We start from the raw sequence: 15,535 nt of genomic DNA, 5'->3' as shown, positions 1-15,535 counted from the left end.
AGTGTGTTGGTGTTTATTAACAGGGGGCTGGAGTTTAAGAGCCGTGGGGTTATGCTGCAACTGTACATGACACTGGTGAGACCACATTTGGAGTATTGTGTGCAGTTCTGGTCACCTCATTATGGGAAGGATGTGGCAGCATTGGAAATGGTGCAAAGAAGATTTACCAGTATGCTGCCTGGTTTGCAGGATAGGTCTTGGGAGGAAAGGTTAAGGGAGCTAGGGCTTTTCTCTCTGGAGCAGAGGAGGATGAGAGGTGACTTAATAGAGGTTTATAAGATGATGAGGGGACTAGATAGAGTGGACGTTCAGAGACTATTTCCTCGGGTGGATGTAGCTGTTCCAAGGGGGCATAACTATAAGATTCAGGTTGGGAGATATAGGAGGGATATCCGAGGTAGGTTCTTTATTCGGTGGTTAGGGTGTGGAATGGACTGCCTGCTGTGATAGTGGAGTCGGACACTTTAGGAACTTTCAAGCGGTTATTGGATACGGACATGGAGCACACCAGAATGACGGAGTGGGATAGCTTGATCTTAGTTTCGGACAATGCTCAGCACAACATCGAGGGCTGAAGGGCCTGTTCTGTGCTGTACTGTTCTATGTTCTAAATGTGAGTTAACTTTCAGCTGAAATTATAGCATTTGATGACATGACTTTTGTTCTCAGTGTATTTATTTGGACATAATCTTGAACCATGTATGATGTAAATTTGGGAGGGTCATAATCCAGCAAGAAATCTACAGTAAACCCCACCCATGTAAAGTTGTCATTTGCATTCCTGAAAATCACCACTTTAAGTGGATCATGGGTTCCCAAGGAATCTGCCAAAGTTTGGGTTTTGGGGCAAGAAATGCCCAAAAGAACCCATGTGCAATGAAATACCATACACTTGCAGCACGGAGCATTCCACCCTGTTGGGTGAATGTCCAAAGATCCCATGACACTATATTTGAAGGGGGCGTTCTGGTGTTTAGGCTATTTATTTATCAACAATATCAAAATCAGACAGTCTGGTCACAAATTTCACTTGAATTTGAGATCTTGTCAGGGCAGCATGCTAGCATAGTGGTTAGCACAATTGCTTCACAGCTCCAGGGTCCCAGGTTCGATTCCGGCTTGGGTCACTGTCTGTGTCGAGTCTGCACATCCTCCCTGTGCGTGCGTGGGTTTCCTCCGGGTGCTCTGGTTTCCTCCCACAGTCCAAAGATGTGCAGGTTAGGTGGATTGGCCATGATAAATTGCCTTTAGTGTCCAAAATTGCCCTTGGTGTTGGGTGGAGTTACTGGGTTATGGGGATAAGGTGGAGGTGTTGACCTTGGGTAGGGTGCTCTTTCCAAGAGCTGGTGCAGACTTGATGGGCCGAATGGCCTCCTTCTGCACTGTAAATTCTATGATATCTATGATGTATTAGCTGCTAGGTTCCCTAAACTGACTACATTTCCAAAAATGCATCATTGGCTTAAAGTGCTTTGTAATAACCCAAGTTCATTCCATCTTCTAATGGACTAACCCTACTGTTTGATATTATGCACCCTGTATAGCCTGCCAACTGTTGTGGTCTAGTTTTACCCACACAGCATAAATGGTTGCTTAGAATTTGTGCCAGAATGTTGTACGAGTCTTCAAGGTGATAAAGATGGATTGTATTGGTGGCTTTAGGCAAGATTAGGAAGAAAGACACGGTGGAGGTGGACGTGAAAGAAAGATTCGGAGGTTCCTGCAAGTCCTCTTTCTCTTCTCCATTCCACCCCACCCCCCATGCCAGCCCCTGAAATTAATGGATTTGAGCACCAGTTGCAGCTATTCAGTCTGACATTAAAATCTACATTACTCTGTGCCCAAGCTGTTTTGTAGCCACAGCTTTCAGTTGAGCATTTAGTTCTTTCTACAGTCAACTTATTTACTCTAATCTTTGCCAAACATGATCTTCAAAGCATCAGTTGTTCTGAACTGCAGCTATTAAAGTGAGATGTGCATTTTCACACCAACTCTTTAAAGCAGAATTTGTTTGCACAGCCACGTTAGTAGAATGGGCTCAAAATGATTGGAAGAAATCTGTGCTAATATCTCGCTCATGGTTAGCACTATTTCTTCACAGCGCCAGGGACCCTGGTTTGTTTCCCGGCTTGGGTCACTGTGGAGTCTGCAAGTTCTCCCAGTGTCTGCATGGGTTTCCTCCGGATTTCCTCCTATAAGTCATGAAAGACGTGCTTGTTAGAATTGGACATTCTAAATTCTCCCTCCACCCGAATGAGGGGCATGTGGCGACGAGGGGCTTTTCACCAGAACTTCATTGCAGTGCTAATGTAAACCTACTTGAGACTAATAAAGATTATTATTGTACACCTCTACTGGTGGAGAGTATGCTCTTTTTGTGGATTATGGTTAATTACTTATAATGGATCCTGCAGGTGCCAAAATTTTGAAACCAAAACCAAACGAGAGACACCAAGGTGGGGCAACCTCTACTGACAGAACATACCTCATTGGATGAGTTGCTTTTCTGTTGCTCGATTTATAGGCAAACACCTGGTAGAAATACCTGCTATTTCTACACTCTTCTCCCCATGGACATGACCAGCCTAATGAACATCTGCAGTGTTTCTATTTATCTTTTCATGCGTTTCTCACTTTCAGCTGCTCTAGGGCCAGCCTCAAATTGGAAGAAGCACAGATGGGGCAGCAGGGTAGCATGGTGGTTAGCATAAATGCTTCACAGCTCCAGGGTCCCAGGTTCGATTCCCGGCTGGGTCACTGTCTGTGTGGAGTCTGCACGTCCTCCCCCTGTGTGCGTGGGTTTCCTCCGGGTGCTCCGGTTTCCTCCCACAGTCCAAAGATGTGCGGGTTAGGTGGATTGGCCATGCTAAATTGCCCGTAGTGTCCTAATAAATGTAAGGTTAATGGGGGGGGTTGTTGGGTTACGGGTATAGGGTGGATATGTGGGTTTGAGTAGGGTGATCATGGCTCGGCACAACATTGAGGGCCGAAGGGCCGGTTCTGTACTGTTCTATGTGAGCAACGTAAAGTTGTTTTTCCAGTGTGCCATTCCCATTGTTGTATCTTCAATTCCAGCCCTCTCTGTATTTCTGGAAGGCCATTGAGTAGCAAGTTTTCAGTCCTTCTGGACATGTGACCAATGGGGCATGTTTTTTTGTGGTTTTAATGAGGAATTTGATGGGCACGTCAGTTTGGCAAAACAACTGACTGGTGTTGTCCTGCTAGCCCCTGCGGTCACTCTCAAATAGAACGTATTTACAGGCAGACTCCAAAAAGATGGAAATAACCATGTAACTGAGATGAGCGAAGTAGTGAACTGCAGTGAACTATTTTGAATTGTTCTCACACACTTCAGGGATTTTGTTCAGCCTTGAGGAGTCTGAGTTTGGCACTTCAGTGTGAGATCAGTCATTTGGCAGTTGTTGTTACTGCAGGGACTTGGAAGTGGAAATCTGATCCGGAAATATTGAAGATTTATGCTCATTTTGAAAGTTACACCATCAAAAATTTGTCTTTTTCCTGTAACAATCGCAGTTCTGGAATATGTGCATATGTTGATATCCTATACGATGAGAGATGATCTTTTCCATCTTGATAACTTGTTTCACAGTTGTCTTTGTCTGCCTCTCGTAGCTTTGAAAAGGAAAGTGAATAAATACTTGCAAATCAAAATTTTAACCATTTTGGGCAGGAGCAGGGGAATGAGGCAGATTGAATCATGGAATCCCTAGAGTGCAGAAGGGGGCCATTTGACCCATCGCATCTGCACCAACTCTCAGAGCATTCTACCTATGCCCACTCTCCTGCCCTATGGTAGGAAGCTGGAGTACCTGAAGGAAATCCACGCAGACACTGGGAGAATGTGCGCACACAATGGTAATTCAGTCGAATTGAACCTGGTGCTGAGGCAGCACTGTGCCACCCAAGATTGGATAACTCTTTGAAGGTAAGAATGAGGGGAGGAGCAATTGCGTGTTTTGACGTTCTAGCACCAATCATAAGGTTCATTTTCCCCTGCGCCCTACCACCCTCATGTCTATCAAATTCTACCAGAAGCTGTGGCAGATAAAGAAACTGCTCAAAGATCAACGTTGAGCAGCTTCAAGAGCACGCATGCTTCCAACAATGTCTTCACCAAAATCTCCAAGGCATTCAGTCTAATAGTGAAGGAAAACTGGAAAGAGCTGAAGACCACCATTATCTCAGGTTTTGAAGTAACCATTGGTTATGAGACCAGGAAGCACCCAAGACGAGTTCAACAAGAATGACTACCTCATTGGCAAGGCAAAGAGGAGAGCTCATCAACCAGCCTTGGGCAGAGGTATAAAGAAGAACTAGGGAAATCAAGAACCAATGTTGGACTGAGAAAGCGAAGATGCTGCAACTCTGGGGGCTGGTTTAGCACAGGGCTAAATCGCTGGCTTTTGAAGCAGACCAAGGCAGGCCAGCATGGTTCGATTCCCATACCAGCCTCCCCGAACAGGTGCTGGAATGTGGCGACTAGGGGCTTTTCACAGGAACTTCATTTGAAGCCTACTTGTGACCAGCGATTTTCATTTCATTTCTCGCCGATGAACATGGCCTGAAGGCTTATCTCAAGAAATGCAACATTGATGTCAATGCTTGGAAGACCCTTACTCAGAAGAGATCCACCTGGATATAAGGGACACAAATCTTCCAAGCACCCAATGGCAAGAGGTGGTTCGGAAAAGGAGTCTGCGTAAGGCGTACCAGCAATCTCTAGCCAGAACCCAACCCTACCTCCCTCCCATAATAATAATTGTCTTTATTTGTGTCACAAGTAGGTTTTGGTAAACACTGCAATGAAGTTACTGTGAAAATCCCCTAGTTGCCACATTCCGGCACCTGTTTGGGTACACTGGAGAGCCTCAATTATTTCACGATTACTACTGCTCCCATCGAACCTTCAGGTACATCTCACACCATAACAGTGTCTGTTTGGCACTATTCACTCCCTTATCTAGCTTTTGCAATCAGACCATTGTCTAACCATCCAACTCTCGGGAGATTCCTCAGAATGCAACTGGTTTATTTTAGAAAATATATTGGACCGATGTTGGCAGTGTGCTGAGAACCTCTGCGAGTTTCCTGATCCGGTCTCAGTAGCTCACATACCTGGTTATCCAGTGCAAAGATTCCAACTGGACAAAACGCCATTCTACCTCCCCACGCACGCCATTAGTCAAGGGCTGAAGCTGAAGACTTCTTATCTCCGAAAAGTTAATGCCTGCCACATTTTATTGTAGGTCACACCCTGGGATCAGTTTAAACCTGGGGCTGGTTTAGCTCACTGAGTTAAATCGCTGGCTTTTAAAGCAGGCCAGCAGCATGGTTCGATTCCCGTACCAGCCTCCCCGGAAAGGCGTCGGAATGTGGCGACTAGGGGCTTTTCACAGTAACTTCATTGAAGCCTACTCGTGACAATAAGCGATTTTTCATTTATTTCATCATTCAGAAAGCACAGTGGGAGAAGGCTAGTTGTTAAACGATTCCCTCTGAGATCATTCAGATGAAGATATGCAGGAAGTGTGTCTATGAAGCTTGCTACATGCTCATCATGACTGAAGCAGTGCAACCAAGTACATTTTGCACCCCAGCTTGGGAGGGAAAAAAAGGAACCCAGAGCCCAAATGTCTCATATCCCACAAGTGATCAGAGGCAATCCACAAGGCAGCACGGTAGCACAAGTGGATAGCACTGTGGCTTCACAGAGCCAGGGTCCCAGGTTAAATTTCCCACTGGGTCACTGTCTGTGCAGAGTCTGCACATTCTCCCCGTGTCAGCGTGGGTTTCCTCTGGGTGCTCCGGTTTCCTCCCACAGTTCAAAGACGTGCAGATTAGGTGGATTGGCCATGATAAATTGCTTAGTGACCAAAAAGGTTAGGAGGGGTTACTGGGATTTGGGGGGGGGGGGGGGGGGGGGGGGCTTCTTGACTACCTTATCCACCTACGTTGCCACTTTCCATGATCTGTATGCTCCGATCTCTCTGTCTGTCAATACTCCTGAGGGTTCTGCCGTTTATTGTATAATTCCCACCTGTTTTAGACCTTTCAAAATGCATTACCTCCCATTTCTCTGCATTAAACTCCATCGGCAATTTCTCTGACCAAGTCTCCAACCGATCTGTATCTTCTGGCAATCCTCTTCACTATCTATAACTCCATCAAACCAGCTGCATTTTCCTCCAAATAATTTATACATATCGCAGCCCACCATTCAGAAAAGTACCCTTTCCCTGCTATCCCCTCTCTTCTGTTCCCAAGCCAGTTCTGTATCCATCTTGCCAGCTCACCTCTGATCCTGTGATTTCACTCATACCAGTCTGCCATGAGGGGCCTTGTCAAAGGCTTTACTGAAGTCCTTTCCTTCATCCATCATCACTTCCTCCCAAACTCGATCAAGTTAGTGAGCCACGGCCTCTCTTCACAAAACCATGCTGCTTATCACTTAGTCTGCATGTTTCGAAATGTGAGTAAATCCTGTGCCTAATGCTCACCAGCCTATAACTTCCTGGATTATCCCTGCTACCGTTCTTAAACAAAGGAACAACATTGGCTATTCTCCAGTCTACTGGGACCTCACCAGTAGCCAATAAGAATACAAAGGTTTCTGTCACTGGCTCCAGCAATTTCCTCCATGCCTCTCCCAGTATTCTGGGGGAGATCCCATCCAGCCCCTGGGGACCTATCCACCTTCATGATTTTTAAGACACCCAACACCTTTTTGTGATATCAACATGACCCCTAATATCTACATACCCGTCCCTGGACTCATCATCCAAGTCCTTCTCTTTGGTGAATACTGATGAAAAGTGCCCGTTTAGTACCTCACCCATTTCCTCTGGTTCCACACAAGTCTTCTGTCCTTGAGTGGGCCAACCCTTTTACTGGCTACCCTCTTGCTCTTTACATATGTATAAAATTCCTTTTGTGGTTCTCCTTAATCCTGGTTTCCCCTTTTTTTAGCCCTCCTTGCTTAAGTTCCTTCCTACTTTCTTTATATTCTTCAAGGGCCCCGCCTGTTCTCAGCCTTCGAAACCTTATGAATGGTTCCTGTTTCTATCTGACTGCGCTCACAATATCCCTTGTGATCCATGGTTCCTAAAACTTGCCATACTTGTCCTTCATCTTCACAGGAACATGCCAGTCCTGAATTCTTTTCAAAGGTCATTTGAAAGGCACCCACATGTCTGATGTTGATTTGCCTCGAACAGCTGCCCTCAATCTAAATTCTTCTCCTCCTGCCTAATATTGTTGTAATTAGCCTTCCCCCAATTTAGCACCTTCGCCTGAGGACTACTCTTATCCTTATCCACTAGTTCCTTTTAATTCTGGTCACTATTCCCTAAATGCTCCCCTACTGAAACTTTGACCACCCTGGGTGGCTCATTTCCCCAATACCAGGTCCAGTACAAGTCCAGAGGAAATATAAAATGGAGAATCTGATCGTTCATCAAACATGTTGAAATCCATTGGGATATACTGTCCCAGGTCAGTTACTGCTTCAAGAACAGACTGCCACACCAGCAGTATGGAATGTAAATAGTGGGAGAGCATCATAAGGACGGGCATTCCCCAAAATATGATCAAACTTTATGAAATATTAAAGTGTTATGGGCTGCCGATATGTTTGAAAAGATTGGGAGAGCAAAGTGTAATGTTAACATGCCACATTATCGCAAGTAATGATTTGTAACCTGTTGTAGATGAATGCAGAGCACCTTCAATCAATATTTAATGAATTTTGCAATTTAAAAACAAAAAAAGCTGGGGCAGTTTCCTGTCATTCTGGAGCGCCAGAAAACTGCATGTGAACAGAAATGGATTATTTAGCCTCTAAAGCTTGTCTGTCATTCGGTGACATTACAGCAAATCTGCAACTAACTCCAAATAGTTGCTGGATAAGCCACAATATCCTGCTTCAGTTTTTGCCTGAAAGCTGGAAAATTAGAGCAGAACCCTTTTCAATGTCCATCTTGAATGATGTAACTCTCCACGGGCAGCCTAGACTGGAAGGGTTTAATGCAGTTTTCAGATGCTTCTGGTCTCTGTCTTCCTTTTATAACCATCTTTTATCTTTGAGCAGAGCAAGAGGAAGGGTACAGCTGGTTCCGTAGATGCCCATATGGAGGTACTTCAAATTAAACCAACACAGCTTTTTTACTTTTTTTTTTAAAACCTTGCTCTGACTTAAGTGCTTACCTCACTGGCTTCACTGAAAGAGGGCCAAGCTGTGGCTTGCAATTTGCCTGCTTCACTTTTTTTTTTAAAATCCCTTACTCTATTAACTGGTTAAAGAAGAAGGTTTCGGGGCTCAAATTCCAGGGATTTTTTCTGTTTGTTTGTTTTTTTTTTCCCCCATCTTGGACCTGAGTTTTCCTGCCCTGACGCAGCAGGTCCTGGAGTGGAGCGAGCCAGCCAAAAGTCCATTGACTTTGGGGATGGCAAATCCCTCCCTTGATATCTGTTCTCCCATGCATCTCTGCTTCTAATTTTCCAGCAGAAAAGAATGCATGTCTGTTCCTGTGCAAGTGATTGTTTCCACCAATACCTTCATTATCATTTTCAATGTTCTGCCTCCAAGGTAACCATGTGCGAGGTTGCTAACACTTTAGACAGGTCACCATTTGTTGATGCACCACTGTCAATGTACTCTGTTGATTATTCTTTTGTCTACTATGTACATTCCCTTGGCTGCAGAAAAATACTTTTCACTGTACTTCGGTACATGTGACAATAATAATTCAATCAATCAAGATCTTCAAGTGACATTGATGGATGTTTGGAGGCAGGTTATTTGTTCATCCAAAGTAGGCAGGACCATAAATTGATTTTTTTTAAAAATACAATATCAAAAATATTAAAATCACTGAATTCTGCAATAGTCCCTTGATTTAAAACGTCTTGTGATCAGTTCCTCTGACAGACTCGCCCAATTTTTCATTCCTGTATTGTCGCAAACCTTGTGTCCATATTTCAAGATGTAGAAATTTTTATATTGCTTTCACTTAGTTTGAAACTAACTTCCGTTTGTGACTGATGAAGTTATGAAACTAAAAAGCCTGCAATTCTATGAAACAGATTACATTAACTGCCTTTGAAGGCCACCCCTTCTCGGGTGTTACAATTAATTATGGAGGACTATCATGTAAGCAACCACTAGATTCTTTTTTTTTCTCTTCAGTGAGGCAGAAATGAGCAGAGTGAGCAAGAGATTGTAGATCCTTTCCAGTTTATCCATCCAGAATAAGCTGTATGACCCTTGGTATATTTATCTTGATGTCTTTTGTGTTCCAATAATACAAAAATGAAAACTGGCTCGGTGGTGTTTTGTTTTGAGCCATCAAATAAATGAAGTTTCACTTGAATAGTTGTGGCACTGGGCTAGGAACCCTGACATCTTGTAAATCCCACCACAAAAAGCTGCAAAATTAATTCAGTAAGTGCTAAAAAGGGGATTTGCTACCCGCATGTGCTTTGACCTACACGCGATTGTAGTGCCATACTGAGGTTGCCTCTAAGTGCCCTTCAGGGCAGACTGCTTTTCCAATCTTGCCCACATGCCAAGGACTAATGTAGAGAAATATAATTTTCCACCCACCCAGGCATTTTTACTTGCAGTTTAATTTTGCGGATAATGTTGAGCTTCTTAACCTCTCGTGTTGAAAAACCCAACGCTTATGTCATGAATTATGAACGAATGATTCACTTCTGAAAGTGTATGGTATTGCATTTGTTTCTTTTGTAATATTTGCATTTTTTAAAACTATGTTTTGTGTATGAAACAATGAACTTTAAGTGGAATCCTGCTGGAGAAATGGATCAATAACCTTTTTTGCTAAATAGAAGATTTGATATAATAAAGAACTTTAAATTTACGATAAACAATTGAACTATTTCTTGTATTGAGACTGTGTCTCTATCCAGCTCTACCAGGCTGCGTAACCCCTCTATTCAAAGAACAAAGAAAATGACAGCAAAGGAACAGGCCCTTCGGCCCTCCAAGCCTGCGCTGATCCAGATCCTTTATCTAAACCTGTCTCCTATTTTCCAAGGTCTACTTCCCTCTGTTCCCCGCCCGTTCATATATCTGTCTAGATGCATCTAAATGATGCTATTGTGCCCGCCTCTACCAGCTCCGCTGGCAAAGTGTTCCAGGCACCCACCACCCTCTGCGTTTAAAAAATCACATTCCACACACATCTCCCTTAAACTTTCTCCCCCTCACCTTGAAATCGTGACCCCTATTAATTGACACCCCCAATCTTGGAAAAAGCTTGTTGCTATCCACCCTGTCCATACCTCTCATAATTTTGTAGACCTCAATCAGGTCCCCCCCCTCAACCTCCGTCTTTCGAACAAAAACAATCCTAATCTACTCAATCTTTCTTCATAGCTAGCACCCTCCATACCAGGCAACATCCTGGCAAACCTCCTCTGCACCCTCTCTTAAAGCATCCACATCCTTCTGGTAATGTGGCGACCAGAACTGCACGCAGTATTCCAAATGTGGCCTAACAAGTCCTATACAACTGTAACATGACCTGCCAACTCTTGTACTCAATACCCCGTCCAATGAAGGTAAGCATGCTGTATGCCTTCTTGACCACTCTATCAACCTGCGTTGCCACCTTCAGGGTACAATGGACCTGAACTCCCAGATCTCTCTGTACATCCTTCCAGATCTCTCTGTACATCAATTTTCCCCAGGACTCTTCCATTGACCATATAGTCCGCTCTTGAATTTGATCTTCCAAAATGCATCACCTCTCATTTGCCTGGATTGAACTCCATCTGCCATTTCTCTGCCCAACTCTCCAATCTATCTATTCAGCCTTACTTGGGCATTGGACTGTGATGGGCACAGTAAGAAGTCTTACAACACCAGGTTAAAGTCCAACAGGTTTATTTGGAATCGCTAGCTTTCGGAGCGTAGCTTCTTCACCTGATGAAGGAGCTACACTCCGAAAGCTAGTGATTCCAAGTAAACCGGTTGGACTTTTAACTGGTGTTGAGACTTCTTGGTGTACATTAACACTGCAATAAAGTTACTGGGAAAAGCCCCTAGTCGCTACACTCCCAACACGGTTTGGGTACACGGAGGGAGAATTCGGATTGTCCAATTCACCTAATAGCACGTCTTTCTGGACTTGTGGGAGGAAACTTGAGCACCCAAGGAGACATGCGCAGACACTGGAGGGGAAAAAGTACAGTGACCCAAGCCGGGAATCGAACCTGGGACCCTGGTGTTGTGAAGCAGCAGTGCTAACCACTGTGCAACCATGCCGCCCATAAATTGTGCTCCCTGATGCCGCGTGACATGAAGTAAGGACAGTCATTCAATGTGTGTGTATATAATCATTCACTAAGCTCTTTACTATTTGAAAGAAACTGCCTGTGCAATAGCTGTCACACTTTATAAAATTGCCATCCTGTTTATGTAATAGTTTTCCTCTTGTGAAGTACAACAGAGATGATAAATTCATGTTATGATGAAACTATTTATATCCAATGAAACTATTTTTATCTAAATTTCCAGCCTTCTGTTACAATCTTTTGAAAAATTGCTGAATATGCTGATTTCAATATCCAGCTGATGCTAAATTTTGTATTTATTGCAAAAATAAATTGTAGCAACATGCCACCAAATGTTAGTTTTGAGTAACCCATAAATATTTAATTCTAATGGAATTTTGCTCTTTAATTCACAGCAGAGGAGGTCATTTTCCAATTCTAATGAAAAATGAAGCTGTGCTTCTACAAATTTGTGTTGTACCTGCAGATGGAAAGATTTGTTGATCTTGTAGCCCTCGTGAAGGGTACCAAGATGAATGCAGACTTTTGCCATGATAGTGATAGTGACCAGAGGTGCAGGACATGGCTGTGAAGAGAGAAAGTGATTCATTCACCCATTGAAATGGAGGAGGCTGACTTCACCAGCAATTTCAGAGGGAATTCCACAGAATATTTGCCCAAAAAGAAAGATGTTGGTAGACTGAAATGATCTTTCCCATTCCTGTTCAATCTACAGGTTTTAACCTGTAAATCCATAGATGTGTGTGTGAGCCTGGGCAGCCTCTCGTCTCTTGGGGTGGGAGTGGGGAGCAGTGCGAAATGAAGCAGATGTTCCTTGCAAAATAGCTGCTGTATACATGTCTATTCCCTGTAAGTCTATTTGAATTTCCATCCACTGAAAGATTGACTGGCATTGCATCTGAAGTCTCTTTCTTCAAATTTAGACATGCCAGGCAGCTAGTGATGAATCTGCATTGTCCCTTCTCAAAAACGTCAATATCCCTCTCCGAAGACCCAACTCCATACTCCAGCACTCAAGAATTCTTATCTCCTGGCAAATGTATCTAGTGATAGCTAGAGTTGCTTAACTTTTTTTCACACCTACAGCCAAACTTGCATCTAATATAAAACCCATAAACATATTTTGACTTTTATTCATAGTGATTTCAGTAAATCTACCTATTTTTAATTTATGGGCAGCACTTATATTTTGGATATTTTTAAGATCGACTTGAGCAATTGTGTGCCACTGAACCAAACTATCCTCTGGTCTGTTTGAGGAGAGTAGTGTACAGGCAAATGTGGATGAATAAGACATCGTCACACAGAATATTCCCATTTCATCAGGACTATTTTGTTGCTGTAGAATTTGGCAAAACCTGAAATGTTTTAACATGGGTGTATTTGTTTAGGAATGATGCAGCACACTGCACTAATGGGTAAATTGGCATTTTCAAGTATGAAAAATACTGGATGAAAATGGAAGTCTATTTGAATGTTTCAAACAGAAAATGTAGTAGTTTCATTTTACTGTTTATATAATTTGGTGTCTGAAAAAGTATTTCAAACCCAAGTTAAATTTAACGTGGTTCTTGTAAGGTAAGAGATCATTAACTGTCACCACTTTCCCATGAAAATATTCCGGTGCATTGTCGTCTTTCTCTCCTTTTAATTTGAAAAATCGTAGATTTTTAATTCTGTTTTTAAAGTAAACTTTTTTTCCATGTGATCTTGCTTCTAGGTTATGACTTTGCTGCGGTATTGGAATGGTTTGCAGAGCGTGTCGATCGTATCATCCTTCTGTTTGATGCTCATAAGCTGGACATTTCTGATGAGTTTTCAGACGTTATCAAAGCACTGAAGAATCACGAGGACAAGATTCGTGTAGTGTTGAACAAGGCAGACCAGATTGAGACCCAGCAGCTAATGCGTGTTTATGGTGCGCTCATGTGGTCTCTGGGCAAAATTGTCAATACTCCTGAAGTGATTCGGGTGTACATTGGCTCGTTCTGGTCGCACCCTCTGCTGATTCCAGACAATCGCAAGCTTTTCGAGGCCGAAGAACAAGATTTGTTTAAAGATATCCAAAGCCTTCCTCGAAATGCTGCTTTGCGAAAACTGAATGACCTGATCAAGCGGGCACGGCTTGCAAAGGTTTGTATGTGCATGTGATATTGAAGGGGAATTTTTTGATTCATATGGATCTGGGTGTTGCTGGCATAGCCAGATTTGTTTTTAATGAAATAATGAAATGAAAATCACTCATTGTCACAAGTAGGCTTCAAATGAAGTTACTGTGAAAAGCCCCTAGTTGCCACATTGCGGCGCCTGTTCGGGAAGGCTGGTATGGGAATTGAACAGTGCTGCTGGCCTGCCTAGGTCTGCTTTCAAGAACAAAGAAAATTACAGCACAGGAACAGGCCCTTCGGCCCTCCCAACCTGCACCGATCCAGATTCATTATCTAAACCTGTCTCTTATTTTCCAAGGTCTACTTCCCTCTGTTCCCGCCCATTCATATACCTGTCTAGATGCTTCTTAAATGATGCTATCGTGCCCGCCTCTACCACCTCCGCTGGTAAAGCGCTCCAGGCACCCACCACCCTCTGCGTTTAAAAAATCACATTCCACGCACATCTCCCTTAAACTTTCCCCCTCTCACCTTGAAATCGTGACCCCTTGTAACTGACACCCCCCACTCTTGGGAAAAGCTTGTTGCTATCCACCCTGTCCATACCTCTTATAATTTTGTAGACCTCAATCAGGTCCCCCCTCAACCTCCGTCTTTCCAACAAAAACAATCCTAATCTACTCAACCTTTCTTCATAGCTAGCACCCTCCATACCAGGCAACATCCTGGTGAACCTCCTCTGCACCCTCTCCAAGGCATCCACATCCTTCTGGTAATGTGGCGACCAGAACTGCACTCAGTATTCCAAATGTGGCTGAACCAAAGTCCTATACAACTGTAACATGACCTGCCAACTCTTGTACTCAGTACCCTGTCCGATGAAGGCAAGCATGCTGTATGCCTTCTTGACCATTCTATCAACCTGCGTTGCCACCTTCAGGGTACAATGGACCTGAACTCCCAGATCTCTCTGCACATCAATTTTCCCCAAGACCCTTCCATTGACCATATAGTCCGCTCTTGAATTTGATCTTCCAAAATGCATCACCTCGCATTTGCCTGGATTGAACTCCATCTGCCATTTCTCTGCCCAACTCTCCAATCTATCTATATTTTGTTGTATTCTCTGACAGTCCTCCTCGCTATCTGCAACTCCACCAATCTAAGTATCATCTGCAAACTTGCTAATCAGACCACCTATACCTTCCTCCAGGTCATTTATGTAGATCACAAACATCAGTGGTCCGAGCATGGATTCCTGTGGAACACCACTAGTCACCTTTCTCCATTTTGAGACACTCCCTTCCACCACTACTCTGTCTCCTGTTTCCCAGCCAGTTCTTTATCCATCTAGCTAGTACACCCTGAACCCCATACGACTTCACTTTTTCCATCAACCTATCACTGATAAGTCTATTTTCTTCCAGATGTGAATAGATCCTATCCCTCAGTATCTTCTCCAACAGTTTGCCTACCACTGACTTCAAGCTCACAGGTCTATAATTCCCTGGATTATCCCTGCTACCCTTAAACAAAGGGACAACATTAGCAATTCTCCAGTCCTCTGGGACCTCACCCGCCTCGCTTCCCTCAGCAACCTGGGATAGATCCCATCCAGTCCCGGGGACTTGTCCACCTTAATGTCTTTCAGAATACCCAAAACTTCCCCCTTCCGTATGACAACTTGACCGAGTATTTAAACATCCATCCCTAGCCTCAACATCCATCTTGTCCCTCTCCTTTGTAAATACGGATGCAAAGTACTCATTAAGAATCTCACCCATTTTGAGTCCACGCATAAATTCCCTCTTTTGTCTTTAAGTGGGCCAATCCTTTCTCTAGTTACCCTCTTGCTCCTTACATACGAATAAAATGCTTTGGGATTTTCCTTAACCCTGTTAGCCAAAGATATTTCATGACCCCTTTTAGCCTTCTTTATTGTGCGTTTGAGATTCTTCCTAATTTCCCAATGTTCCTCCAAAGCTTCATCAGTTTTGAGTTGCCTCGATCCTATGTATGCTTCCTTTTTCATCTTAGCTTGTCTCACAATTTCACCCGTCATCCATGGTTCCCTAATCTTGCCATTTCTA

General features: G+C 43.5%; 1 protein-coding gene across 1 annotated transcript in view; it reads left to right on the top strand.

Moving 5' to 3' along the window:
* Positions 1 to 15,535, top strand: part of LOC119967020 (EH domain-containing protein 3) — a 101,017-nt gene that overhangs the window by 56,204 nt on the left and 29,278 nt on the right. Inside the window, exon 4 of the mRNA XM_038799022.1 lies at positions 13,058 to 13,470. Coding sequence (XP_038654950.1) covers positions 13,058 to 13,470 — 413 coding nt within the window. The remainder of the gene's footprint in view (positions 1 to 13,057; positions 13,471 to 15,535) is intronic.

The sequence above is a fragment of the Scyliorhinus canicula genome, chromosome 6 (genome assembly GCF_902713615.1).
Source record: "Scyliorhinus canicula chromosome 6, sScyCan1.1, whole genome shotgun sequence".
Lineage (NCBI taxonomy): Eukaryota > Metazoa > Chordata > Chondrichthyes > Carcharhiniformes > Scyliorhinidae > Scyliorhinus > Scyliorhinus canicula.
Note: the sequence above shows the minus strand (reverse complement) of the source record. Positions and strands in the feature narration are given on the sequence as shown.